The sequence below is a fragment of the Dendrobium catenatum genome, unplaced genomic scaffold (genome assembly GCF_001605985.2).
Source record: "Dendrobium catenatum unplaced genomic scaffold, ASM160598v2 fragScaff_scaffold_313, whole genome shotgun sequence".
Taxonomy (NCBI): Eukaryota; Viridiplantae; Streptophyta; class Magnoliopsida; order Asparagales; family Orchidaceae; genus Dendrobium; species Dendrobium catenatum.
The window spans coordinates 1,113,981-1,128,396 of record NW_021318775.1 but is presented as its reverse complement, the minus strand read 5'-3'; the positions used below and the strand labels follow the sequence as shown (position 1 = coordinate 1,128,396).

Genomic DNA, 14,416 nt, shown 5'->3' with positions numbered 1-14,416 from the left:
CTCTCAAATTCAACACCCATTCTTTTAGGTTTGACATTCTCATGCCTCTCATCATACCCTCTACTCAGGTCCTCCTTAGCAATAAGCTCTAGGGAAGGAATTCTCTCTTCTCCCTCAAGAATCTTCACCTCATGATCTTCCCTTTACCTTATCGGATTATAGTTTTTCCTACTTCCTTGGTTGTCGGTGGCTTCTCTCGCTCTGACGACACCATTTTGGGTTGGCCCTCGAGCAACTTCTTCATTATCTCCTCCAAGAAGAAAAGTTTTCCATCAATATTCTCGTGGATGGCTGAAATTTGACTTTTAAAATATGAAAGTTGAGTTTGGATATTGGAAATTTCATATTTCAATTGTCCAATCTCACCTTCCAATGCTTCTACCTTTCTTCCTACAATAGGTACCCGGGCTTAGGCTCCACTAGCAAAAAAACAACTTCGATAAGAATTTGGCCTCCAAACAACAACAAAACCGCAATATAAGAGAGGAAATGCAGCCGAAATCAGCGATGAAGACTTCTATTTCAGCCCAGGAAACTGCTCTGACACCAATTTGATAGGAAGTGCTTGCATAAATTTAGGGAAAATCCTAAGCTGAAACTTGATTTCAGCAATTTCAGAAAAAAGAACAACAAGAAAATCGTGAATAGAACACACAAAAATATTTTTTTTAATTGAAAGTTTTATGAAAGAAAAGACAAGATACAAGTGGATCTTCAATTGGAGAGGAAGATCCGACTCTCCCAAAGCTCTAGCCGCCGGCTAGAGCTCAAACACCTTAAGAACAATCTAATTTCAGCAAACAACACATAACCCTAACTCTAGGAAAACCCCCCTACTTAAGACATAAAATAAATGGTAAATACCAAAACAGCTCTCCCCTAATTCCCTTCCAAATCTGTCATATTTCCTTAATTATTTCCCTACCAAATCAGCCCCCAAATTTGCCCTCTTCAATTAAGAAATATTTCCTAATTAATCCCCTCCAAATCAACCTCCAACTCTACCCTCTTCAATTAGGAAATATTTCCTAAATAATCCCCTCAAAATCAGCCACAAAATCTACCATATTAAATATTTCTTAATTAATCCTCCTCCAAATCAGTCTCCAAATTTGCTTTCATCAATTATGAAATATTTCTTAATTAATCCCCTCCAATTTAGCCCCCAAGAACTGGTCCGGGAAAGGATCGGCATGACCGGTCCAGGAGGAACCCGATCTAATAGCCCCCCTCAAACTTAAGGAAAAATTCAATAAGATGGAGGTCAAGCCCCCACTTTCTTCCCAAAAAGACCTGCTAAAAGCAATATTGTACTCAATAATCCATCACCCCCGCTATGGTTTTTTAATTAGAGGGAGCGCTTGACACTTTTTTTTTAACTTTGCCACGGCATTCGGGTGGTTAGAGTAATGAAATCATGAGGGGGCAACATTCCCCATAAAAACTATTACTTTTTAACAAATAGAAAGATTCAACTTTACACACACAGATATATACACACACATTATTATTATTTGCCATAGATAAATAAACATATTTATACATATTATTATTATTATTATTACTACACGTGGTCATATATATAGGGAAATTTAACTTTATATACCAATAATTCATTTATTGAGAAAATATGCCCAAAAGTTAGTTTCAGGCAGAATTACACCTCTTGTGTACGTGGAGTGCTTATTGAAATTCGTCACGAGCAAATTTGATTCAACTAGTTCAAATTTAAACCTTAAACCAAGCTTTAATTCAAACGCATAATGTTATCAGAATCCATGTTTGTTAAGCCATTTTATGGCTTTGCACAACCAACTTTTGTTGTTTCTTCAAGGAAATTCTCTCAATTAGCTTGTTCTTCTTTGAGGCGATCGATCAATAGTTAGGTTTGAACGACCAACTTTCTATACAAGGACTCTGGATTCTTTGAATTCAAAATGGTATTGAACCCACGCGTTCTCAAGTGTTTTGAAAATTCAAATCATATCCAAACAACCAAAGGCATATGGCCAAGTGCTTTGACTCAATTGCATTCAAACTCAAGCTTAGCTTAGAATGAAAAGGAGCCATCAAAATGGAGGCATGTTTCCAAAACATTTCACTCTATATATATAATTCTTATATTTTTATATTATATCAACTTTATTTTTTTTATTTTTTATTTTTTCACGTATGTGTGTGTGAGAACTTCCTACAAATTTCATACCCTCATGTGTGACAAATTTTTGTCCTCTCCCCAACCTATAGTAAAATGGAAGGCTCTCGTACATGCGTCAACACGTAAATACACAATTATATGCCTTTTGAGACTACCGATTGGGTCGATCAGCTTGTATTGTAGCTAGTTCCTATGCTGGATTTGGTAGCACACTTATTGAGGTAATTACTTAATTTTCAATTAAAATCAATTAGGCTAACCATCTAGCCAAACAGTGCAAATTAAACGTTTTAGCTTGCCATTAACCATTGCTGCAACATTCTAACTGTTGAATGCTTCAGGATAAGAATTTAACTGATAAAAGAAGACCGAAGGCACAATCAAATTCAAAAATTGCAGTTGAAAAGAGGTCTGATTACATAAACCAACCTGAGCAAGGTCGCCAAATGCATAATCCCGGATTAGAATGTGGCCATTGGGCTGAAAAAGATCATTAAATCACATTTAAAAAAAAATGAAAAATATAATATTTCGTGATGATTTGTTAATGATATAAGAGGCAATTTTTACCTTTAGAACCTTCCTGATATTTTGCAACACCACCGGCATCTTCTCAGGAGCTACTGCAGATAGCACAAAAATCTACTTAAGGTGTCAACTTTGCATATATATTGAAAACCGATAAAAAACAGAAAGTACAAAAGAAAATAATCTAAATTCCAGACCAAAGGCATAAAAATATGCACAAGATATTCATGTAACAATGATCGTTTATGTAAAGCCAACCTATAAGCAGTGTAAACATACATTAAATACAAAAATTGATTTACTCACCATGGTCACAATGTCCACTGACGAAGATGGTATCAGATCATTTAGGTCTTCTAATGTAAGATCACAAACAAATGCATTAATTTGATCATCTCTAAAGCTATCATGTGCCTGCCACCATATTTGTCTTTAAAAATAAGAAGCAAATATAAAAAGTATCTATGGCTCGAAACAAAACAAAAAAAAACATCTAGAGGAAATAAATAAGACACTTTTAATTTTGGGAAATAAACATCTAGATGAAAAGTTCCATACTAGAAAAGAAGACAATCACAAAGAGAATTCAAACCTTGACTAAGGCAATAGCTCGTGGAGAAAAATCACAAGCATGAATGTAAATATCTGGGTAGGTAGAAACTAGAGGAAAGATTGTGTTCCCGGCACCACAGCCAGCCTGCAGTATCAGTGTTCATTTAAACAAGAAAAACAACAAGGACGGAACAGGATTCAAAATGAGAAATATAAAGATTTAAATAAGAGCAATAAATGACAGAACAACATTGAAAATGATGAAATAAAACTCACAAATCAATGATAAGTAGCAAAATAATATAAAAGGAGCCCAAAAGTAAAGATACAAGGATTGGTATGTGTTATCTTATATTATGATGTCACATCTTATAATGTTGTTATGTTTATGTTGTCATATTATGCCCTAAAGTTCTAACTTTATTTTTCATACCATATTCTAAAGTAGACCATATAAGTCATACTATCAATTATATCACTTATTAAGTATCTGCATTATCTTGAAGTAGAAAGATTATGTGTTATTCTAAATGTCATAAGCGTACGAGTTAATTGTAACATTAGTGTTCTACTATATATAGGATTCTAAGGCATACTTTGAAATGGTTTTTGAAATGAAATTTATTTTCTCCCGCTATGTGTTGGCCGAAAACCTCAACAATCCCTCTTTTTGAGAGTTAAGCGCATGGGAACTTCTTTTATCAAGATAAGCTATAATTTATCTTCTTTTTGATGGGGACATCGACAAGAGATTCTGACGCATTTATCAAAGGAGACATCGGAAAACGATGGCCATGATGGAGAGTTTATACTTTTGATGCACTTTATGTACTAGTTTTTTTATATTTCAGTTTTTCCGTTTTTACCCCCATGGGTAGTTTGTTTGCTTTTGTAGCCCAAGGGGCATTCTAGTCTATTTCCTTTTGTCATGTCAAGGCCTATATATATGGCTCCTTATTTATTTGGAATTTGGATGATGATTGATTAATACAAATTCTAAATTTTCTTTGTCTTCCTCAAAGTTGAGTGTTTGAGAAGAAGAAAGGCCCAAGGTGTGGGCAATCGCAATACCTGTTAACCTTTGGAAGGGTCCTAGGTTCGCGGCTCTAATTCTTGTTCTTCTTATCTCTTCCGATCTCCACATCTCTTCCCCACACCACCGACCTATTCCACCCCGCCGCCCGTCTTAATCTCCCCTACCCGACCACCACCATAAACCCGCCGGCCCCTTAGGCGCTCCTCCACCACCCGTTCCCCACCTTATCGCCACCACCAGAAAAACTGCTGTCCCAGCAGTTTGACAGCACCCTCGCAGCAGATTTTTTTGCACCAAACAGTGGAAATAAGAGAAACGAAGCAAGATCTTCACTAGTAGATGCAAGAAAACAAAGAAAGATACAACGTCCTTCGATTCAAGAGGAAGAACAACTCTCCACAAGTCTCTAGCAAACCCTAGAGCCCAAGCACACAATGAGATCTCAAACTTTTCATTCAAATTCAAGATGATCCCCTAATTCCCCCCTTTCCCCCTCTTTAACTCTCATCCCCATACAAAATCCCTAAACAGTCCTTCTATTCAAATCCCCCCCCCTTTCCATTCAAATTTTCCCTCCAACCCTTGAATTAACTCCATGTGGGGCCCGCCTAGAGTAAGGACCGGAGGAGCCCGCCTAACACTATCCTCCCACATCCATCCCCTAGCCTCCCATTAATTGCTTTGAATGCTTTCCTAATTTAGGAGGATAAAATTTGGAGGGATTTTTAAATTCAAATTCAAATAGATTTGAATTAATTCCTTTCCCAATTTTCCTCCCCTAATTAGGTAACTCTTTTAATCCCTCAAATCTAAAATCAATTTCAGATTTGTCCCTTGATTTAATTAATTGCATGGGCCCACAATTCCAAGTAATTAAATCCCTCTCCATAAGGTCAGCCACCCCTCTCTCTCCAATCACATTAATTGGACTCCAATTAAGGATCCAATTAATTAAATCTCTTGGTCTAATTCCCTCCCAATCTCCTTTAATTTCAAATTTGAAATCCCCCATAACGTTACATTAATTAAAATATGAAATTATTCTCAGATTTTATAATCAATTCCCTTCCTAGCCACCTCTCTCACACCCTAACCCTAGCCCACCGCCGGCCCTCCCCTCTTTCCCTTGCTTTCCCTTCTTGCTTCACAAGCCCGCCACCCTAAGGAGACTAAGAGAGGAGCCTCCCACACCCATGGATGGCCGACCCTGAGGTCGACCACGGCTTTGCTTACAACGCACAAGGCGAAATCGACATCCTACTCTCTCCCTTCTATGAGCCGGATTGGGAATACGACGACTCCGTGGAAAGCTACGTCAACCGTATCCTTCATTGCCTCGCCGAGACAATTGAACTTCAACAACCAAGGATACCTTGGCTTCTCATCGGAAGATCCACTCCTCCACCGCCGACGACCTTCTCTTAGATCAAAGTCGTTGGTGTCGCCACCATCTTAGCGGCATCGTTTAGCGTGCTGAAAGCTTCTCTCCGCTAAAACCTTAGATTGAGTGTGAGTGAGAACGGTAACTCTTGGTGAACTTTCTAGATATTAAACTTTGGATTTTAATTACTGCATATCCAGAGTTATTGTGATAATTTTTTAATTGTCTTATCGTGTTCGTATCTCTTAGTTTTGCAACTGGATGCCAAGGCAAATCTACTAATTAAGAATTTTTATAATCATGCCTTACGACTTATTAAACTTAAAGTAGCATGCTTCGTAATGTTTTTATTAATTTCTTGCAATTCTTGGTAGGTTTCACATCACTTTTTGTCTCCATCAATCCATGATTTTAATAGATGGTCTAAAATAAAACATTTTCCTTCCGCTATGCTACACTCTCCATCACTAACAAATTTTGTAAGTAATGGAACAAATTTTAGGAATAATGCATGCAAGAATCATCATAATAACAAACAAAATCAATAGGTTAGCCATTACTTGTCAAGACATAAGTAGGTGGATATGCCAAGAGTTTAAGGCATGAACTAAGTTGCAAGTTAAGGATGCATGTGAGTGTATGCTAAATGTTTAAAGAATAAGCAAGGAGAGCATTGCCAAACTGAATATTTGGAGAAAGAGTGTTTATCTCATCATTTTTAACATCATATAAGCAAAACCAAACAGAAAAAGTATGGTTTGGCACACTCCAACTGAGGCTTTCAAAAAATATTGATGTTAGATCTTCCATACAAAACTAAAGCTGAAAAATTGTGTAGCATAGTACAAAACAGAAAATATAGTTTAAAAAAATAATGTGGCTAAATCTCAACTTTCATAGGCCAAACAATAACTAATTTTCAAGGACTGACAAAACAATATGGAGATTATGAAGGCAGACACAGCTAGGAAGGACGTACAATGGAATTCACGAACCATGTCTAGTTTAACCCAATTTATTCTAGAAGAAACAACAGAAGTCAAACTTCCTTCAAGGCTTTCAAAATTTTGGTATGGTGTTATTGCTTATCATAGTATCTTGAAGATGGTACTATTGATATGTAGTCAGCACTATAACATGGCCTTTTTTATGACTCTTTTAAACTAAAGACTTCAGAGATCAAGGTTGTAAGGAAACTAGCACACTCGATGAAAAGCTCAATTTAATTGAGAATATGACTTTATTGGACAAAAGGGAGAAAAATCATTCATCTAGCCGACCTCACGTAGGATAGAGGCTTGATGTTGTTGATGATGGACAGCTCGATAGTCATTCATATAAGGCTCGTTTATGTTTGTTCATTTAAATAATTGAAAAAACTTGAACAAATCTTTTAAAGCTCAACAAATAAATAAACAAGCTTCAATATCCACTCATTTATTTATGTTTATGAACATGATTGTTTGTCACTTAAGAAGTGGCCCACTAAGAGATATATAAAGTGCTCATGCAATGATAACTTAGTTGCTTGTTAGTAGGGTTGTAAGTGAACCAATATACACGATGAATAGCTTGAACTCGGCTCTATTAATACTCGTTCAAGTTAATAGTTGACAATTTTGAACATTTTTTAAAGCCCAGAGATTAAATGAACCAAGATTTAACACAATGTCACAACCCAACTAGTTTACATGAGTGCACAAACAACTTATTTATTGATCAACAAAAAACTTGTTGAAGGCTTGAAATTAGGCTCAATGATTGGAGGTATAATGTTCAATTAAGTTTTTTAAATACAATTTGCTTAATTAATATTTTAATATTAATATAGTATAAGTTTATTTATTATGTTAGCTTATAATCTCTCTTATTTTCATTTTTCATATAGCATTCTACACTTCTATCACATTTAATATCCACATTCCGGCCAAGTGTCTTTGAAAATGCATTGTTTGGATTACAATGAGAATCTAAGTCCTTAAAAGGTGAGCATATCCCCTTCTCCACCTACCAGCAATCGCATGCTATGAGCATGGTCTACAAGTACGTTGTCTTAGAACTTGAGGCATCTTCGCCAACCTATCTACATAGCCATTAGAGTGCTCCGACATGATAATCAAAGGTGAGTGTATCCCGCGTTCTCTATTTTCCTACAATCAATGTGTTATTTTAGCCCTATGCGCATCTTCTCAAAATGTTATCAGCCAATCACAATTTGCAACCATCTCATCTTCTTTTTAGTCCTACTATTTAAACTTATCTCTCATTCTCTAGACTTAAATATGTCTTTTCAATCTTTAATTCTTTTGTAGTCATAATATTATCTAGCTCAATTGTTGTCCATTTAATTAGTGTCAAATAGTTTGAAACTAATTCCAAATTTATTGAATTGTTTGTTCATTAAAACTTGTAAAATTATTTATTAATACGACAACCACATGAAAATTTATTTATGAGCTTGTTTAATAATTCATTTTTGTAGTTGTTCGATTAATTTAGAAGAGCCAAGCTCGATCATATATAATTCTAAGCAAGCCAAGTATAAACATGTGTGAAAGCTCAGTTGATCTATTGTCGAACTTGAAAAAACTTATAATATGGCAAAGCCATGTTTGATCTATGGTTTGCTCAACTCCACTAGATTAAACCTTATGCAATTAATTTATATTACTACAATTAAAGGTAGGATAAATATATTAAATAGCTAGATGGATTAATAAGAAATATAATTTTAATTTTATTAGCAATTGAAAATAAAAAAAAAAAAACTAAATGAATATATTAAATAACTAATTTATCTTTCAATTAGCATTTGATAATAGAAATATTAAATAAATAGCAAGAAGTCAAAAATTAATATCTAATTTTATTATTAAAAAATATTAGAAATAATGTTGAGTGAATTATTACAGGTTTCATAAAAAAATAATAAATGTATGTGATTATTTAATTAAATCATAAGCATCTTACATATAAATAGTTAGACTTTATTAAAGAACTATTGTGGCTTGAACTAGCCCAGAAAATTAATAAATAAACTTCAACAAAATTAAAAATTGGGTCATGTTCAAACAAGGCTCGAGCTCAATAAGAAAATAAACAAATAAAACATGAACAAGGTAGTGCTACACTCATTTACAACCCTAGAGAAAAGTAAAAATGTACACTTCAATTTTAAACATTAAAAAAAAAAGATAACAAGATAAAAGAAAATTATCTCCATCTACACTTTATTTTTGTTCAAGTAGAAAACTCAATAAGATTGTGCCCTGATGAAAGAATTCATCAAAATCATAATTATCCTTATCCAAACTATTTGAATGCATCTTCTGAATTCTCCTCCTCCACCACTCATATTTTTGGATGGTTTGAATCCAAGTGAAAATAAATGATGAGGGGCTGAAAATCTCACATCAACGGCTCTTGAATCATATCAAGCTAAGAATTCTTTATATTTCATTTCATTCTATCAAAAGAAAAATTTAGATACTTGAGCCTTATTCTTCTTATAAATACTTGGGCAACATGTTTAGCGACATTACCACCTAACGTTGGTGTGGAGGTAAGTTACACGAAGAATGTTTCCATGCATTTAGTTTGAATAATATCAAAAAATTGTTTGCTTTTATATCAAATAACACCTATAAAGCAGCAAAAGAGTGCTTACATGTTTGGCCTCCCCGCCACAAAACTACTTTGTCAAATTATCCAAAATTGTATGTCGTATGGTCTAATTTATTTTCGAGCATATGCTACAGCATGTCACAAAGTGCCAAGAGCTAAGAAACTAATTGGTTGACCTATATTGGTCATAACATTTGATCTTTTGCATGCTTTAAGTCAATGTTTAAAATTGCGTAATTAAGCCTCGAGGCAGTTTTCGTCCGTGAGGTGAGGCGTAAGCCTCGAGGCGGTCTGAGGCGTAAGCCTCACGGACACAGAATTACGTAAATGAGAAATTAAGGATTTTAGCAGGAAAATAATAGCAATATTCTATCTTACAATAAAAACATCTAAATGATATATGAAAATAGTGGAAAGTAAGAAAGTAGATGCAATAAAAGCATATCCTAAAGTACAAAATCATAAAATATTAGTTTAACAAAACTCCCAAAGTATAAAGAACATATAAAATGCAATCATATCCCATCACTAAATGGGTCTTCAAGGGAATCTTCTTCTCCAGTTGTATCTATGAATGTCATATCATCATCATCTTCAATATGACTCACTTTTCTCTTCCATGTTTAATAAGAGAAAAGATCATTATCATGTTAATTGCTCACTTGATATAAATATAATGCAATAGCATATAAGAAGTTGTAGAATACCTTTACTTGATTGTTGTGATGTAGAGCTAGTGGATGTGTGTGGTGTGGTACTAGTGGATGTGCCCACTTGATCTGCTTCGCCCCTCAAGACATCCACACTTAGATCTTCTAGCTGTAAGTCTGATAATGGCAAATCTGTCTCATCATCTATGAACCGCTCATTATCAGATGACACATCATCACACACCAACAGATCCTCATCATCCTTCAACCCCTTATTCCTCAACCTCATATCTCTTAACCTCTTGTTGTGCATAATATATACGAGGGAGTTCATTCTGAGTGTTGATAACCGATTTCTTCTCTTTGTTTGGACTTGACTATATGTACTTCAGTTTCGCTTACACCTAGAAGAAGAACAAGTGAGGCCCAACACTCTTACAGCAAAACTATATGTAATCAAGTGATCTGACATAATGGTAACACTAGTCTCAATCCATGTCCTTTTAATCTCATCAATGCTCCGCTCTGTGTTCTGCAGCTCCTTTAAAATCCATGTTCACAACTCATACATGGAAAGTGTCTTCAACCCTCTCTCATACAACCCTACAGACCGCAACATATTGAAGTAGGCAGGCGACGTAGCAACATTAAATGGTATGGCATTTTCAAAAAAAAAAATCTGCCAACATCCATGCAAACCTGGCGTCGACCCTCTCTAGTACCAGCCGCAGGCATCATTTGTGCTTGTCTTCTATCCTCTTCTGGATTTGTCATATACTGATCCATAGGACCCCGTGCACCTCTATTATGTATAGTGGAGGAAGAGCTCTTTCCACTCTCGCTCCCGAAGAAAGCACCATGTTCGACCCTATTATCAAATTGCTCCTGTTGTAAGTGTTTTGCCGTCGTACTTTTCTTCATATAAGCAATAATTTCATCATTCACCTTCTCCGGCACATTTGTACACGGTGCTACATTTTTGTGAGAGCATAATAAGTGCTCCTTCATGCAGGTAACTCCTCCCTTCACCACTTTTTCGCAAAAATTGCATTTCAAATAAACATAACTCTTCTCTCTGCCGCCTATGTCAACTTGTACACTATATTTCCAAGAAGGGTCCCTCCGCAATGACATATTCCTCTTTTCCTTGCCTCTAGTCATGTTCCCTAATGCAAAAATCCAAAATCACACAAAATAATTCAAAAAATCAAAAACCCTATATTTTCTTTAACTTGAAAAATCTAACCAAAAACTAAATAAAAATACCTAAAATCGATTGTGGACTTCTCCTAGAAGGCGGCCGGACACTTCAAGTTCGCCGGAGAGAGGCGGCGCCGGCAAGAGAGGCGGCGGGACTGGAGGCCGACCGTGCGGGATCCTCTGGTTTCGCGAACAGCGGCTTGCGGGAGGGGAAATTTCGGGAAAATCCTGGAGCCGAACGGGTAGTAGGGGAAAAATGACTCATTTTAAGTAGGTGGGGCCATTTGGATGAGGCGTACGCCTCACCTATAATTACGCAATTGAGGTGCGCCTCAAGCAAGGTGAGGCGTACGCCTCTTCCAGGATGAGAATTGCGTAAGCCTCGAGGCGTTTTGGGGGAGAATTGCGTAGAGGCGCGTCTCAAGGCGCGCCTCTTGTTGCGCAATTTTAAACAGAGCTTTAAGTTTAGATATAATATCATCATTTTCAATCTTATTTCTAATCTTATAATACCCAGTTTCGCCTTTTTTTTCTTCAGATTTGGAGGCAAGGTAGTTGAGAATATTTTTGCCCAGCCTGAGGTGTATCCTATCTCCAAGTTGGTGCCAGTGAAAGAATTAGTACATAAGATGGGGAGTCACTTGGTGGTACGATGCCAATTTGTTGTAACAACTAACTCAAGTGGAAAAGGCACCCACATTGGTAACATGTGTGGGCTATTCTTCAGTAATGTTGCAATAGGAGAAGAAAAGGGAGAGTTCAAGTGTGCTTGCATTGGGTTCCTCTAGTCTATTGCTCTTTGGGGGTGAATTTTTGTATCATGATCAGCCTATTAGAACAACTGAGCATCTAGAATCTCATTTTCCTTGTTTAATCAATATTCTATAGGTCGTGAAACATGAACACTTCGAGATGATGGTTGTGTTGTCTTAAAACTCAAACATTCAAGAAATTTTGTTGGATGTACTAATTGTTGTGCCACATATTTTATCTTTCATCAAAAAAAACCTGACACTTCTCAAACACAATGGAGAAGTGTGTCATACGCATATTGGACACAATTCATAACACGCTAACTCGAATATATTCCAATCAATTTTGTTTAGATTCCCACTCAAATTCTTCCTTACAATTCAAAGTCGATGCAATTTTCACTTAATTGATTCCCATTGTGTTGATTCTCACTTTTACTCTTTATATCTTTTACGCTATCATAATATCCGTGTTACGTGGCATAATCCTAAGCTTTATATGCTTAGCAAGATGATCAGAGCTCATGTTAATGCATATACAATACCACTTTGAATTATTGAGCTTATATACATGCATACTCAATCCCTTTTCTCAGATGTATCATGTCCTACAATTCCTAATGCCATTCGTGTTCCCTTTCTTATGTCATTGTCATGTCTATATACCTAGTCATGTGGTGCTCAATAGTATAAGGCTAGCACCAAAATTTTCTTTAACCTCCAATGAATGATCTTCAGTCAACATTGCGATGGTCAACTTGTTGAGGTAATTTTGCCTTTGCAGGACAATAGGCCCTTAGATAGTCAAGTGCAGGGCTTAACAGCATCTAAGAGGCAAATCCCTCATATGTGAAAAAATAAACTTTTGCTTCTACTAATTTGCGAACTATATATTTATTATCATGATCATAAAATAGTGAATAGTTATTACATGAATTTAAGGGCCTTTTGGATTGGGGCTTAAGTTAAACTCTGCTAGGGTGATAGCATGTTTAAACAAAGAGTGGAGTTAAGCAGTTTAGTTGATAAAAAATACAAGCTAGTGTAATTTAAGTTGAACAAACTTTTTGGTTGCATTTTAACTTGTCGATTTCTTTGATATATCATGGTGTTCTAATATAGCATAATCATGAGTTGATTTAGTATCATAACTTAATTATGATTATAAAATTAATGAAGATTAAATTTACTTCCATTTAAATTTACTTATTTATGAAAATATGAGCTTAGTTATTTTAAAAATATAATCTGTGAGATGATAAACTTAATCATTTAAGATGATTATATTATTTTCATGAACTTTAAATGTACTTAATTATCATGAGAGGTAAGATCAAGCGCTTAACCTTAAACTCTTCATCCATTAACTTATCTTTTGGCCCACTTAAGCCATTAGGCAACATAAGATAGGCTAAATTTTTGTTAGGCTTGAAGGATATTAAACTGGGTTGTTCAATTTGGTTCAAAATTGTCTAGCTTAAGCTTAACTTAAGAAACAACCAAGCAGCCCTATATGAATTTAGTTTATTAGAGGCAGCTGGATCCTCTCCATAATGATATATTTATTAAAATAAGTAAAATTAGTATCTGAACGGTCTAAAAACGTCCACTTTCTCCAAAATCACAGAAAATTGAGATGCAGAAAATAAGAAGGGCTTAACATTGATAATTGATCATTTTACCACCAAATAGTATTACTAGAAAACCAAAATGACAAGCTTGAATTACCTCCAAAACCACAAGCTTTTTTCCCTCCTGCACATAAACAAAATTAACAAGAGAACAATTTGATGCGTCAGGTAAAATCTATGATGGAAAAACTATACATGCAAACCACCTTAAAGCAAACTATATACAAAGTTTTTTTTAGATGAACCTCGAAATAACGACCCCATTCCTTATCCAAGTAGTGCCGATCCTTGAAAAACTAATCACACCAAATTTACGCAGGTCCATCAACATGATTTTGGCAATCCAAAGCTTGATATCTGAATTGATAACTAATCACACACCTTGTTCTTGTGACGCTTATAAAATAAATCCCAGTACTTCTTGGCCTCCTTCTCGTACTTCTCTATAAAATCAGATGCAATGATTCAACCGACGGAGTCCATTATTCAAGGGTTTCAGATTAAAGCTACTAACCTTTCCAGAAAGGCGTGACTTGCCTTCCCGATGATGAAGAAGAGGTCAGGTAGATCTGCATCTTCTTCACCTCCGTCGAACCCGAAGCGTCTATGGCCGCCAGCGCCTCTCTGCAATTTCTGCTGTATCTCAACCCAAAAGACTCAAGCGAACCTGCCCGTCCTCTTTATGGCCAACTTAAACCATCGGATTGGGTAATTTTTCTTTTTAAACTCATAACTCACGAAATTAATTAAAAAAAATTGGGAAATAAATCAAAAAAATCACAATTAAAAACTCTCGCACAAATAATTAAGGACCTTTCAAATATGAAGCTGCATGAAACTTTCCGTTCACGAGAAATTATTCTGTCTGAAGTCCGGGTTGTGAATGTACACACTATGTACAAAC

General features: G+C 35.6%; 1 protein-coding gene across 1 annotated transcript in view; it reads right to left on the bottom strand.

Moving 5' to 3' along the window:
- The window catches only part of LOC110092685, a 32,253-nt gene extending 18,058 nt beyond the window's left edge, over positions 1-14,195 (bottom strand). The window contains exons 1-8 of the mRNA XM_020817332.2: positions 14,027-14,195; positions 13,894-13,955; positions 13,758-13,808; positions 13,610-13,636; positions 3,279-3,383; positions 2,993-3,100; positions 2,729-2,800; positions 2,588-2,638 (exon numbers count right to left, since the gene is read on the bottom strand). Coding sequence (XP_020672991.1) covers positions 2,588-2,638; positions 2,729-2,800; positions 2,993-3,100; positions 3,279-3,383; positions 13,610-13,636; positions 13,758-13,808; positions 13,894-13,955; positions 14,027-14,087 — 537 coding nt within the window. The 5' untranslated portion in view covers positions 14,088-14,195. The remainder of the gene's footprint in view (positions 1-2,587; positions 2,639-2,728; positions 2,801-2,992; positions 3,101-3,278; positions 3,384-13,609; positions 13,637-13,757; positions 13,809-13,893; positions 13,956-14,026) is intronic.
- Positions 14,196-14,416: the final 221 nt, after the last annotated feature.